Source organism: Stegastes partitus, unplaced genomic scaffold, assembly GCF_000690725.1.
Source record: "Stegastes partitus isolate 25-593 unplaced genomic scaffold, Stegastes_partitus-1.0.2 Scaffold7, whole genome shotgun sequence".
Taxonomy (NCBI): domain Eukaryota; kingdom Metazoa; phylum Chordata; class Actinopteri; family Pomacentridae; genus Stegastes; species Stegastes partitus.
Window position 1 is genome coordinate 41937 of NW_007577738.1, and position 15335 is coordinate 57271.

Below are 15335 nucleotides of genomic sequence, written 5' to 3' on the forward strand. Positions count from 1 at the left end.
CAACCGGAGCTTCAGGTGCAGTCTCTTCCTTCACCTCGCTCTCTTCAGCTTCTTCCACGACATCCACTTCAGATGAAGGTACATCAGGATTGGTCAAAACCACATTACTGGCTGAATCTTCCTCAGGGTGTTTGGAGTTAACCACCCCATCAGGTGGAACATCAGGGAGGATTGACTCTTCTGGTGTCTCCTCCACTGGAATTGGACCCGTTTCTGCTGCTTCTGGCTCCAGTGCTTCACTTGCTATCTCTACAACCTCTGGAAGAGGAACCTCTGCAGGCAGGCTTTCTTCTTCTGTGGTCACAGTTGTGATTGTGGAGATCTCAAGGTCTTCTGGGATCTCTACCTCATTCAGTACCTCCTCCAGAAGTTCCAGAACTGCAGTAGTAGGTTCTTCTTGCACTGCAGCAACCTCAACTTCTGCAGCTTCCACTTCTAAAGTAACATCTGCATTGATGCCGACTTCTTCTGTTGTCAGCACATTCTCCGAAGTAGTCTCCTCAAGGGGCGCTTCTTCTTCTTCTCCTTCTGCAGTGGTTGTAGATGGTTCCAATAGACCTTCCAGGTCATTTGGACCTGAACCAGAGGCCTCGATTTCAACTGGCGGTTCAGGCAGTGTGGCGCTCCCTGGCAGCTCAGGGGTGGGAAGCTCAGCTGGGAGTTGTTCAGTCGGAGGGTTTTCTGCAGCAGGAGTCTGCACAGTGTCCTCCAGCAACAGACCCTCCTCCTCAATGCCTGGAAAAACAAAGATGAGATGAAATTTAATCTTTTAGTCTCCTTTTTATAGAAACTGGCTACCATTTTCCAAGGCCCACAGACCCAAATATTTGAACTAAAGACGTAAAAGATATAGAAATGTAAGCGTAAACAGTAGAAGGGTAATATTTGCAGGAATAGAGCGGAGAAGAAAAGGTAGAAAACTAAATGCCTGTGAAGATTCTCAGTCATCCAGGTCATAGAAGACGAAAGAAAAGGAAAGAAGAAAGAGATAGAAAGACTGAACGTATGCTTGTGTTAAGGATGAACACTCACTGCCAGCTTCAGGTGCAATAGTGGTCAGTATAGGAGTAGGAGGAAGAGGTTCACTCTCCTCCAGGACAGTAACATCATTTTCGGCTGTTGCCACTGTATTGGTTTCGGAGGGTTGAGGAAGGACGTAATCGTCGATGTCCTCTTCCAGGGTCAAGTCCTCTGGTGGCTCATCAACAGCAGTGACCTGCATCGCAAATAGGCTTCATTATCTAAACCATGTGGCTCAAGTGCACTTCTGCACAACCTCTTCTTCATTGTGGACTGGAGACAGCCGGACAAGCAGGAGCTCTGATTGGCCAGCTGCTAAGCATTGACAGGAGTTGTCCTTGTAATCATTCCAGTCAGAACCCCTGCTGCTGCCCTGTCATTGGACTTCCTTTCCCAGTTGCGTGCTAGTTGCACATCTTTGAATTAAATCCATTCTAAAAGGGAAGCCGTAAAGCAGGAAATTGATTAACTCCTTCCCTCTTTTGTTCTCTCCTTAAGTAGCTTTAAAATCATGTTATTCTCCTCTGACTACCAGTCTCACCTTGTTACAACTCTTCATTCAGTCTACATCTTTCCATCTCTTGAGCTCCACTCTCTCCATCAGGATGTCACACAGTCTTTTTTTTTAATTATTGTTATTCAGAACCAACATTCTGTGTTTTTTTAAAAAACATGACATCAACTGGAAATATTATTGATGTTTTGTGCATGATTTTTGTTCAGTTTTGCAGGGACTCAATTACTGAGTGGTTAGAGAGCATCCCACAAGGGTGAAAATGCCCTAATCATTCTAGTCCTGGTCGTCTGGACTTTCACTGCATGCCTTTCCCATATTACTACTTATCTCCTCTGCCACTGTCCAAAAAATATACTTTAAACTACATTTTTACAAACATGCTTGTTACTCACATGTTTGGTATTTCTGAACTCGACACAAGAATTTGTTATTTTCTTATGTTTTTATCTACCTCTCAGGGTTTACAACAAAAGTTTGACATGAACATTTGAAGACCATTTTAAGAGTAATTTTTCAGTTCCATTTTTGACTGCAGTTATTAATGCATCATTTAAACAGTATCATAATGACAAGCTTTAACCAACAGCAGTGTTTCGTTGTCACCTCTGGTTAAAAGTTTCACATCACTTGCAGTTCTGACTAAACCTCACAGTAACGATAGAGTGTGCTGACTGACATGACTGCAGGAGGTTATGTTTGCAGATGATGTTACGTTTCTCTTAAAGAAAAACATAGAACTTTAGTCACCAGCCGTTGGTGTCTGCTACATATTGCTCAAAGCAACCGATATTTGACGTCACAACTCCAACCAATTTGTCAGATCTGCTATCATACATCTTTTATCTACTCCCCAAAAATCCTTGCTGGATCAATATCGCTAAGTACTCTCTTTCTTTTTTCCTTTTTTTTTAAATTTACAGTTGCTTATTGCTAGTCAAGCTGGCCACTGTACCAACTGTCTGAGGTTAACATGCTGCGAATGCATCACTGTGTAACTGTTGAAATTAATGTTTTATATTTATTTACCAGATTAATTACTATGCCGTATTTCCTTTGAATAAATCTAAGTAATCGGATCACTCTACTTTTGTTAACACATTTGGTCAAACTATTATTTATGGAATCCTAATGTTTCCTGACTAATAACTCACCGAATTCCTTCTCCAATTCTGTTTTGCAGTTTGCTACCAGTAAAAACATCACAAATCGACTGTGTTCGACCTTTACAGAGAGTGTGTTTATCCCTACACCCAAAGTGTGGTTTTTCAAAAACTCACATAAATGCACGGTATAATAACATTTTAAATGTGTTCATGTAATGATTAAACTGTAAAAGCCTGCATTAATTCTCTCTAATCATTTTTGGAAATTATGCACTGCGGGCAACTTCTAATATCCACTAATTGAAAGCTTGGAAAACCAGTAGCTGAATCTGAAATGTTCCAAATCCAAACCAGGGCAGCAAGATGCTTCGGTGGCACAGTTTGTCTGTGCCTTTGCCTGTAAATCAATTACTGATGAGAAATTTGCCAAACTCTCCCAACCCCTATAATGAGTCAAATTAATCACTTAGCAAGCTGAGCTACGAAAGTGAAGCAGCAGACACATTTGGTGCAACCCAAACTCTGAGTATCATCAAAAAGCACACTCGACCACAAGACAGCACAAATAAAGACAGCCTTTAGATGGTATTACTTGTCTGAATCATATGCGCAGCTTCTCTCTTCTTGACTTGCTCTGCTGTGTTGCACTGTAGTCTTTGCCCCAGAATAGCAGTGGATTATCATAGCAAGAGCCAAACTAATCCCCAAAGCTTCACTTCATCCTTGCTGGTGAGCTCATCCCCTACCTGCACTGGTGTAGTCTGGATAACATCTCAAGCCAGTTACAGGTTATCGCAACATCAGTCATGCTACAGCAGTCAGCGTCCTTAAACAAAAGTGATTTATCAACCCAGCGGAGCTCACAACAGCTGGACGGCCTGGAGAGAGATTGTTGTCATGATAATTGCGGAGGTTACTCACCGTGGCTTCGTCTGCAGTGTTGACAGACTCAGGAATCTCAGACACTGTGGAACCACAGGAGAAACAAATATTAATACAAACTGACACACAAAAGGCAAACGTGCCAAATAGCCTTAATATTTCTGCTTTCCAGAGTCTACAAAATCCTTTTAACTATAACTGTTTCAGCACTGACAGCCTGCATTTTGACAGTGTTACCTTCAGGGGTAAATACCTACAAATCAGTGCTAAAATCTGGAGTGAATATCAACCACTGTGGGCCAAGCTTATTACTGCATCAGCGCCAAAACTGAAAAACAAAGCCCGGCTGTGTCTTTAAGTTCTCCAGCCACACATGTCAGCCATATGAGAGTGTTTAGCCATCATTTCAGATGTCACAGCCTATAACTAATGTGAGCATCAGAGGGCATCCATCTCCGCGGGAGCTCGCTTAACACAGTAAACTAATGTCACGCATTCTTTGAAAACATAAGAAATGGAGAAATCTCACAGGGGAGCGAGGAGATGGTATAGACATTATCACATCATTCAAAGGCCCCGGTGAAACGTAGGAGGTAGCTAACCTAGTTACTACTACTGGCTGCCTGAATCTAAGTGTGTTTGCTCAGCAACAATGAATTAAAGGCGCAGTTCGTGATTTCTAAGGGTCTCCCAATCAAAACAATAACAAAAGACATAGTTTGATGTTTTTAAGAAGTAGCCTGGGATCATGGGTGTTGTTGTCTCCATCCTCACTGAGAATGCAAATCTATCTGATGGGTCTCGGGCAAAGTCAAGTTCAAAGACGAGGAAATCTCTAAAATTACAATGCAACGAAATATGATCCATTGCAATCATCAACGATCATCAAGCGAGCTTGTGCAGGGATAACTGGCTTGTGGCGGCCAAGCGTTCAGAGCGACGTCGCTTTTTGATCCTTCGATGTCGGCTCTTCCTATCATTGTGAAGCAGAATTCACAGAGCATTGGATTGTTCACCCACTAACAGGGAACGTGAGCTGGGATTAGACCGTCGTGAGACAGGTTAGTTTTACCCTACTGATGATGTGTTGTTGCAACAGCAATCCTGCCCAGTACGAGAGGAACGAGAGGAATGTTTTTAGCTCGTCACTTCACCAACTTCTTCATCTTCCTTCTGCACTCCCTTACATATCATCTGGTGTTTAATGTGGGTCCTCACCTTCACAAACGTGTACATTTGTAATGCACAAAGTGAGCGGAGTCTGCACACCATTTATGAAGCTTTTCAGTCAGCAGCATTCAGGTGTATCTACACAACATGGCTCATATAAACACAGCAGAGTTAGTATTGATGCCAAGCAATGAAGCAAGTTCAGTTGATAAGTAAATTCCATAAATATATGAAATAGAGAGCAGAGCAGCCAGCAGGTTTTGTTTGCTGGTATAATTTTTTAACAATAAATAAGACAACTAACCGAAATCGTGTCCACAGGTTCCGTCACAACTTCCTATTTATTGTCTATGTGAACCGCTCCTAATTGCATTCTGGTAGTGTCACATCGCATTTCGAGCGATGAGACGTCATGTTTCCCCATGTTGCCTAAACCTCATTTGCATAAAGATCGCGTCTACTTTATGCAAATGAGCCACTGTTAAACGAACATGAGGACAAATTTAGCAACGGCATAGCTCATTTCTCTCTTTGAATGTTTTCAGAAATACTTTTTGTTTAACTGTTTTCGTAATAAAAAAGAGAACGTTAGTGATAGTGAGCCGTCGTGTTGGGATGATGCCTCTACAGGACTGGTTTCCAGTAAAGCAGCTGTCATCCCACCACCTAGTGACATGGTTATTAAGCATGCCATGTTGTGAAACAGCGTGTTTCCTCTCTTGTAAAAACACCACTGCAGACACGTACCTTAACAAGGTCACACTTCATCTAAATGTTTTCCTCTATTCAAGAGATAATTACCTTGTTTTTCTCTGGCTACGGGGATGTAACGAGCATATGACGCCATTGACAGAAAATGAAATGTACCGCTAGCTTGAGTTAAATTAAAAATTTTACTGTGTTTAAAGATTGTGGCAAAATTTGCAATAATCTAAGTACACAAGTAAATAGATATAATAGACATTTCATTGTGGAAGTGTTGCATATTATAGCTTTAAAGGGAACTCCTGAAGTAGTGTCTGAGTTTGGTTGCATGGATGTTTCTACAGCCCACTGCTCATCTAGAGCCCAAGACAAGTAGCCAGAGACAACATTAGCTGCCACTAGCACAACACCCTTTGATCTCTAACCGCGACTGAGGTGCATTGTGGGTAATGTTGGCATCAAATTTTGACAAGAAAGAAGAAAGTGAGGAGTAAAAAAAACACAATATCTCGGCTTCTGCTGCATCGATTATCGGTGCCCGTCATAAGTCTGACAGCGTGACAGGAGAGCAATGTTAAATCAGGGGAGGATTCTTTTGAGTTAACTGTCGGATCCACAGTTTGGAAGCCAAAATAAAGGATTAAAGTAAAGTTTAAAAAAGAAAAAAAAACTAGCGCTCTCATTTCAAACGTCCTTTTTTGCTGAGCTCTTCTTTGCAAGCCATTTAATGACAAGGATTTAAGTGTAGCACAAAATAAATACACAGCTCCTATAACTGATGAGTCTGTTATTTGTTCATTAGAAATGGCCCACTTTTGAGCTGAAACTTCTTATAAATATGTTTCTGTCTTTGACAGAAAGAGCGTCAAATAAGAAACAGATGAGACTATTAAAACCCTGGAATGTTTTCTCAAGTGGTGTACCGTATGTTGTAATATCAGTGCAGGGCCTACTGTGTCTCTATTTGATATGACACATGGAGGTTTGCCCTGCACTGCATGCACCACCTCTGCCAACGCATTCCCGGTGACTTCACTGCCATGCGAATTAAATAAATAGCTATAATGAAGACATGTGAGGGTTGTGTTACAGTGCAGGGAATATCTTTGGGCAGACTGGCAGTGGTGCAGCGGCGGCCATCGTCTTACCGCTCTCCTGCTCGTTGTTGTGAAGGGCTTCGGTGAGAACGTTTTTGACCTCGCTGATGGCGTAGACCTCCGTGGAGTGCTCCTTGATCTGACGGTACGAGTTCTCCACCCGGTTTGACTGCAGCGTCAGGTAGTCCAACTGTTCATTGCTCACTCCAGCTCCATCCACCACCACTGTGACCGCATAGTCCACCACCACACCATCCAGCCTGGGGACGCAAACATGTAGCTGTTAGGTCCAGTGCATACAAGGATCCCAGCTAAGAGAGGGAAACATGGCCAATTCAGACTTTTGTGTGGCTTCAGCTGCTGCTTTGTAGTTATACTGTCTTTCTTTCACAAAATTATGCAAATTAACTAAACACAAATGGTTGAAAATGTTTGTTTGATGTCAGTAAATGGGATAGAATTTATCATTGATTTGTATACCAAACTGATTAGTTGTGCATTTACATTAAGTACATTGCAGAATATATCTCTCCCCAAATCTTTTGCCACTTCTACTAATTAGGTCTTGCAGTGAAATTGTTTTGTTCACCGAAATGACTGTTTTCAGAGTAAAGAATGACCTTTTAATCTCAACTCCGATGTAAATTTTGGTATTGATTTGAAAAATATTTCCAACCCTAACCGCCCCTTCAAAAGCTCTCATCTGTCCTAATTTCAGCAACTGCACAGCTCAACTATAACCCTTGCTAAAGAACACCAAAGTATTCAATTAAGAATGAGAGGAGAGTCAGTACATTAGTATCCCAACAACATTATACATTCATCTTATAAGAACATTTACAATAATAAGGTTCTCTAAAAGAGGAAAAGATGGAGAAAATCGCTCAGGCATTAGCTTGATTTAACGTCAAACCTGTTAAAAGAGCTGTAGAGCGCTCACACATGACTGATGACTCAAGTGATTTATTTCTGCCTGGAACACAGGAGCGCGACTGTATAGGGCAAAAAAAAAAAAAAAAAAAACAGCCGAGTCAGCAGAATGATCAATATCATCATAATAAACATGGAAACCTCACAAGAGATTCCAGGCCCTGGAAAAAGTCATCTATCAGCCTTCATTTGACTACTGGGAGCCCTCCACTCTGACCTAGTTTGTTGGGTTTCTGGCGGCCGGCTGAGCACGTGCCGGCCCACAGTCGGCCCCGTTTAGAAGGAGACCCAGTTTTTTCCCCCCTTTTGTTTCGCAGACAGGCAGACGGAGCAGAGCAGACGGGGCTCTACTCCAGCTCTGCCCTGTGGTCTGCAGTTAGCGGCAGCATGCAAGATTAATTGCAGCAATAAAGAGGGTGCTTCTAAATGTACTTAATGTATATGTATGTTTGCACATTCCCGCAGTTCTGCTGCTATAGGACTGGGCTGCAGGGAGACCTCCCATTATGCACTGAGCACCTCTCCTCGGCTCTGCTTTCTTTCATTCTCCAAGAGTTTCATTAAGGTCGGGGTCTTATTTCCTCCGTGTTTTGTGCTTTGTCCTCTCTCTCCCTGTGCCCCTCTGCAGGTATCTTTGGCTGCTCAGCTGCACATTTCTGATGCTGGCCTCACCAATCTGCCTCGTGTTTATTGTTCTCTTGTTTGTCTTGTTTGTCTGCACTTATATAGCGCTTTTATCCAAAGCGCTTTACAATGTGTTTCTCATTCACCCATTCACACACCAATGGTGACAGAGCTGCCATGCATGGTGCTGCCTGCCATTGGGAGCAACTTCGGGTTCAGTGTCTTGCCCAAAGACACTTCGACTGTGGAGGGGCAGGGCATCAAACCGCCAACCTTACGATGGATGACAACTCGTTCTACCACCTGAACCACAGCCGTCCATGTCCTGGTTCTGCTGAGGGTCTTTCTTCTTACCATTATCAAATGTTTGCTCTAAGGAATCATTGAGGTTTTTCTCTATAATATGGATGCAAAATGCTCTGACGTGACTTATGTTGTGAATTGCCACTAAAGACATCAAACTGAATATTTCTGTCTATATGATATACAAAATTAAGTTTTAAAAAATGGGATGTGCATTAAAAATCTCTTAATTTTACTTGTTAGCATGACTTCAGCTAAATACATTTTACTCAAGCACTGTGTTTAAGCATATTTTAATCTGTATATAGAAAATATATGAATTTAAAAACTTAATATATTTTCATTTTGCAACTGTTTTTACTTGTATTGCATGACATTTCAGAGACAAACTATTTACCTTTCAATCTTTAACTGATTGCTGTAGTTTGCAGTTCCTTCGCAGATCAGGAATTTATATAAAAACATTTTAATTATACGAAATTTAAATAAATAGTTCAAATATTTAGTTTTGTTTCCAAAAGTTAAGCGAGAAGATACATCTGCTTATTAAGTTAGCTTAGCTTAGCATAGGCTCTTGACACAGGGGCAAACTAGGCTGGCTTTGCTCTGTAGCAAATAGGGAATCAAACAATTATCAGGTCAGATCTTCAGCCTTTTTCTAATTATCAGCATCAATATGTGATTCTTGATGAAAAAATCGTACTTTTAAAAAGTGCTACTTTGGCTCTGATGCAGCTGCTTCTCTCTGTTTGTCGTCACCACTCTGTGGAACAATGTCCCGCCGACAGCATCACTGATTTGTTGCATATTATGAGTAACAGCCAATCAGCACCAGAAATGTTGAAATGCTGACTTCAAATTGGGTGTATGTATTAATAAATAGACAAAGGCATTTCAACGATGCTTTGTGTTTGAGTTTGTGTTCTTAATTTTAACACCAAGATGTTCATTTTTACTACAAATGCATATCAATGTCAAATATCAGCCATCAGTCTCCTTGATTACTGATAATTGGCATCAGTGTCGGCCCAGAGATAAACACATTGGTCGACCCCTGATCCAGAGACACCGAAATCCACCTTCTAACACATCTAAAGCTCGTTAGTGAACACATTAAATCTTAAGTCTTTAACCAGCATAGCAAACAAAGTGTAAAAAAAAAAGCTGCTTTTGTATGACGAGCGCTGTGCAGGACTGTTTCTTGGCTCCACGCAGACTCTAGGAAGTATACGGTCGCAGCCAAAATACAGTGAGGCACACCACACCTTGTAAAATGGTGAGCTGTCATTTCTACTCTTCTGTTTTGTCCAGATTAAACAAACCAGATGTAACGTTAGTGAGCTTTAGAAGTACCGGTAGGCAGATTTTGTTACTTTTGGACGGCGCCGTTTCCCTCTGTTTCCATCCTTTGAATTAAGCTAAGCTAACAGGGCGTTTCCTGCAGTTTTGTGCTGACTGCATGGTTGCTGTGAGACCGATGAATCTTCTCGTCAAACTTCATCAGAAAGCAAATAAGCATTTATTCCAAAATGTTAAAAACTGAATGCAAGATTTTTTATTTTTTTTTGCACTCTGGAATCCACATCTTTCCCTCTAACCATCCTCCTCCCCATCCACACCAGAGGATCATTTGGCAAGGTCGTAATGCTCGGATAATCGTCTCTATGGAGGAGCACCTGCTCACTTGGTTGGACCCATCCTGATCCAACTTAGCAGGTGAGTGACCGCACTAAAACCATTAACCCAGGCAACTAGTGACACACCTCAACACGTGCCCACACTCACAGGTAAACACAGTGTGATAAAGGTGAGGCCACACACACACACAGACACACACACACAAACAGCTCTAGCTGATTGGGATCTGTGGGCTTAAACACAAGACGGGATCGGGAGAACTATTCAAGGTCAAAGTACCACCGTGTGCACCGATGACTCACCCCTGGGCGTCAGTCTGCGGTCTAAGTGAAACAAGGAGGAGCTGTTAAACTTCTGCTGAGGGCTGAAATGGTGTTAATGCCACTAAATGAGGTAGTTTGGGCCGTAATGTGAAATCCAGTTGTTTTGTCCAACATTATAATAGGAGAGAAACTGACCTGAAGTCGATCACAGACACGCTCTTAAATCCGGGAAGCTTCTGCAGAGCGTCCTCAATCTGCAAAGACGAACAAGATCAAGCATCAGAATAAAGCCATTAGACTGTGAAAATTAATGTTTAAAACTGTAATTTTTTAAAAAAAGTATTTGCTTTTATTTTACAGATTTCACTAATTACGTTAAATCACAGATAACAACTAAAATGCTAAATAATTTTTTCAACATGTCATTTTGCAGATTTCCCCTGTTGTGTTAAATTAGAGCTAATATCTAGTAAAATTACAGAAAAAAGTATTCATTTCTACAATGTGAAAAATAGGCCAAAACTGTGCATGATGTCCACAACAAAAATCTATTTTACATCACAGAATAATTACGTATCTTAAGTATTAAAGATGTTTGGGGGGTTTTTTAACAGATTTTTTTCTGTTTTGTTATATTAACACATAATAAACTCATTTTTAAAAAATCATTTACATGTTGACTGTAAAAAAATAACATTAAAAAAGCAGGCCAAAAGAAATCAGTATTTTTACAAATAATAATTTGCTGTGTGACTGTAAATTTGCTGTTCATTTCATAGTTTTTACAGTGTTTAGACATTACAATATTCCACAGTTTTTCTAACTTATTTTTCTGGCACCCTTGCTGGAAGATTTTCTTTTTTTTAACCAGGCTTTTTATTTTTTTTAACAATGTATTTTTTTGTTGTTGTTTGAGGAGGCTACAATAAACTTGCCTGCCAAAGTAAATCTGATTTATTGTTCCAGAAAGACTTATTTTGCTCAGAGTAATTCAAAGGTCTCGAGTCTTTCGTCCTGTGTTTCTGATCCTTACTCTCATAAGTCAGACTCCTGCACTGCAGCCAACTTTCAAGGGACTCGTTTTTATTGCTATACAAGGCCTCGCTTCTCTATATATGATACGAGGGAAAAGAATACCTATACTGTTCTGCAGACTCACTGACCCAGTTAATTTAATCTATCGGAGAAGAAGAAGGACGCAAAAAGGTCTCCGGGGCCTTCTGTCTGCAGACTTGTTCTCCGATCCCTCCTTCCTTACGTTCATTTACTACGTCTGACTCCTTCGTCCCTGTCCTCCTCCCCGCTGCACTTCCTCCACATACACCTTAATCTCTTCCAGGCATGTGAGCCAGAGCGTATGTAGCATGTGCACTGGGTTATAATACTGTATGTGAAAGTGTGTGTAGATCTTATGCAGGAAATCCCCACCAAGCATAAAAAAACAGCAGGTGAGCAGTCGGGAAAAATCTCAACACATCACATAAAAATCAAGCACCTACAGAAAATGTACTTCATGATATATGTGATGCTGTGATTTACAAGTTGTATGTGTGTTTGTGCCCTCTCTGCATTTGCGTGTCGAGCTGACTGGAAAAAGGAGAAAAGCCCATACACTAAATTTTCCGAGTAACCTGTAAAACCATTAAAAGTTGCTTCCAAGCGTGACTACCTGTGCAAACACACGCATGTGCAAAAGTTTATCTATTCCCAAGACACGTCATAAAGCTGCGTTTTCAGCACGTTGTTATTCCACCGTACCCACCGAAGCACCGTAAAAACCTGTGTTTGTTTGAGCCCATGCCAAGCTCTTTGGGTTTAACTGCTGCTGCCGTTAAACGCAATGCAACAATCACAGACCATAAACCAGTAGATGTAGCGGGTTCAGGTCGGTGCCAAGGCACAGTAGCACCGAGAAGAGTTATCAGGAGGAACAGACTGAGCCGAACCTTTTCAGCGAGCTGCCTGCTGAGCGTTTGGTACTGGAAGCTGGCCGGATCGTCGAGGTCGGCGTTGTACATCTCCCCGGTCAGGAGGATGCTCAGCTCCACCACCTGCTCCAGAACAGCGGGGGTGGGAGGCTGCACCGCAATGTCGTTGTCCAGCTGTGCCATGAGAAACATATACAGCTCAGTGTGCACATTAGGAAAGCATCTGTTGAAATCTGTATATGTGTACACTCACTGGATTCTCCTCCACCTCTGGTAAGATTTCCGTTGCATCTTCCGCCTCTTCTTCAGCTGTTTCTTCTGGGTGGTTGAGTTCATGTGCAAGAAAGAAAAAAAAAGAAAAAAGAAAAGGATTGATGGTTTATTTCAAGTGGATGTGAGCCTAAACCTTTGGCAAGTGCCATGATTGCTAATGGTTGTATGGATTAGACCGTCTTGACCCTGACTACTTGGTAAATCTTAGGCTGATGTGGCCAAAAGCCAAACCGACACACCAAACACACAGAAAAACACAACAGAAACCACAACAGAATACAAAACCACACAACCAAACGGGGATGCTTGCAGTGTTATCAGGTGTGACACTGACCGAGCTCAGGAGCTTCGATGGCCTCTCGTGTGTGAGGCGTTGGAGTGCTGCGAAACAGGAGAGGAAAGTTTTAACTGTGCTGAAGTCAAATTTCACATTTAGTAAAATATATTTTTAAAAAAGGCACAAAACACAGGCTTTAATGGGATGTGCACTGTGGGTAGAGAATGATGCAGCTAGAGGTTAAAGGATAACTTGTTTGTGTTGTTAACCAAATTACTTAAAGAGACCAAACCCATCTAAATATATATACACACACACATATATATAAAACGAAAAAAAATATAGTCCCCACAAAAAACCACACAGGGGTGAAAAAAAGAACACAACACATAAAAAACCCAAAACCATACACAACACTTAGACCCAAGGCCAGACCCCAAACCAACAGCTAAGGGGACAGGAATTGTTAAGATATGTTTAAAAATATAGAAAAAAAGACAAAAACAAGGAAATTGAAAACAAATACAGCAACAAATCAAACAACTCAACAAAAAAAGCATAAAACACTATAAAAAAAAAAAAAAAAAATATTGCACACATACCATCGGGGGCCAAAAGAAAAAGAAAGTCTTACATGAAAGTCCTGAATAGGGTTAATGTTATATCTCTGCATGCATGACATTTACCAGAGCCGGTGTGCTTTATTAATTTATTATATTATTTATCATTATTCAGACATAGCTCTTTTTCTCTCTCTTCCTGATGTGCTGACACATCTAAGGTTCAGTGGTTTTTAATGAAAAAAAACACAAGGATCTTAACAATCCTACTGAGCTTTTATTATTGCTATATAAACATTTATTGAATTATTTATAATTCACACTAATGTTATTATATGTGGAGACATTTATCAACAGTAATGTACTTACATCTGCTTGCAGCTACATTTTAGTGTTGATTTATGTTTATACTATACTTATAACTCCCACATTGTTGGTTTTGGTCTTTTCACTTTATTTGATGTCAACAATAATCATAAAAGATAAAAATAATGCCAATAATGTTATCCTTTAGAGAGGGAACTCCACAGTTAGTAAAGCTCAGATACAAATATCTAAGACTAGGACATGCAAATGAAATAAGGACACAAAAAAATCAAAAAACAAGTTGAACGATTTGAAGCTTGGTAACTGAGCGGGAATATGAACAGGTAAGGTTGACAACCTCACCTGCACATATGCTGCCAGGACCTGGTGGGCTCACTACAGATGGTGGGAAGAATGACACATTTACAAAACACACACTGAAAGATGAGATAATTCATGTATCATTAAAATGGGGGAGGAAAGGTGGTGAATTTCTTTTACCTTTTCAAACCTTGCAATGACATTCTCTGGAAATAGAAAACAATTTTATGAGATATCATATTTAAACATTTTTGAACATTTTCTAGCCCTAACTAACAGCAAATATATGTAAAGTAATGATCACTTGACCACATTTAATTAGAGTTAAAAGGTGTAAGTTTACAGTCAACACATGTAGTAAAAATACATGTCATTACCTGTGAAACTACAAATGTTTTCTGTGGATATAATGTGCGTAATAATCTGCTTTCATTCTATTTTCTCATGGATGGAATGTAATTTAACAAAGTGTCGCTTGTAATTTAAATCATCATTTTCTGTAATTTGACCAAACTGGCAAATCCTGAAAATTTACAGCCAACAAATGTTAAATAATAGACTCATTATATTGTTAAGATGTGCACTTTTATTGAAATACTAGTCATTAACTCACCTTTTTAACCAGAGTCTGATGCTCCTCTGACTGGCTGAAGTAGCTGCCAATATCTTTTGCAGTGACTAAACCCTCCTGGCATTGGTTCATCCAGCTCTGGTACTCTTCTTGCTCTGGCAGTCGGTCCCAGAAGATCTTGAAAGCCTCCCATATGGTCTCCTGGCACACTGGTCAAACCAAAGATCAACACCATGCACCTTAAAATCAAAACTAGCAAGTATTTACTTCCTATAGTGAATTATTTTTCTTGGGGTGACACCAAAGCTCTACAGTATGTTTATGTGTTTTAAGCTACAAAGCCATTCTACTTTGCTCCTCAGCAGGAAAATAAGATCATCTTTATCTAATTCCAACAATGTCAGACCTCGGTTTTATTATCTGGAAGTTCTGAGGCCCAAACTGAGGCTCAGATCCGTCGTGGTAACGTGGCAACGGCGTCGTGACATAACTCCTTTTTCATGAGTCAGCCTACTGGGCTGCGATCCAAAGACCGATCGGTGCACAGACATATGTTCTGATCTGCTTCCCTAATCAACACTGTCTGAGACACCAGTGGTCACCTCCAAATCCAAATCTCGCTTACATAACAAACCTCAACTTTTCCCCATCACACAAAGACACAGAGCGTCTCTTCACACCAATGAGCTCTTCTTGTTTGACAAAGTCTGGCTGCTTAAAAGTTCACTGTCAGGAAGCACACCTTGATTTTCACCCACATACCCATTACAGAGAGCTTCTTAAGCAATAACAGATTTAAAATGCATATTCTGTGAAGCATTTTAAACATTCCTGCCCTGGAGTGCAC

General features: G+C 40.7%; 1 protein-coding gene across 1 annotated transcript in view; it reads right to left on the minus strand.

Moving 5' to 3' along the window:
- Positions 1 to 15335, minus strand: part of impg2a (interphotoreceptor matrix proteoglycan 2a) — a 26459-nt gene that overhangs the window by 8467 nt on the left and 2657 nt on the right. The window contains exons 3-15 of the mRNA XM_008282532.1: positions 14531 to 14697; positions 14098 to 14123; positions 13960 to 13992; positions 12788 to 12834; positions 12434 to 12498; positions 12199 to 12354; positions 10448 to 10506; positions 10292 to 10312; positions 6546 to 6754; positions 3562 to 3605; positions 1033 to 1216; positions 380 to 735; positions 13 to 346 (exon numbers count right to left, since the gene is read on the minus strand). Coding sequence (XP_008280754.1) covers positions 13 to 346; positions 380 to 735; positions 1033 to 1216; positions 3562 to 3605; positions 6546 to 6754; positions 10292 to 10312; positions 10448 to 10506; positions 12199 to 12354; positions 12434 to 12498; positions 12788 to 12834; positions 13960 to 13992; positions 14098 to 14123; positions 14531 to 14697 — 1701 coding nt within the window. The remainder of the gene's footprint in view (positions 1 to 12; positions 347 to 379; positions 736 to 1032; positions 1217 to 3561; positions 3606 to 6545; positions 6755 to 10291; positions 10313 to 10447; positions 10507 to 12198; positions 12355 to 12433; positions 12499 to 12787; positions 12835 to 13959; positions 13993 to 14097; positions 14124 to 14530; positions 14698 to 15335) is intronic.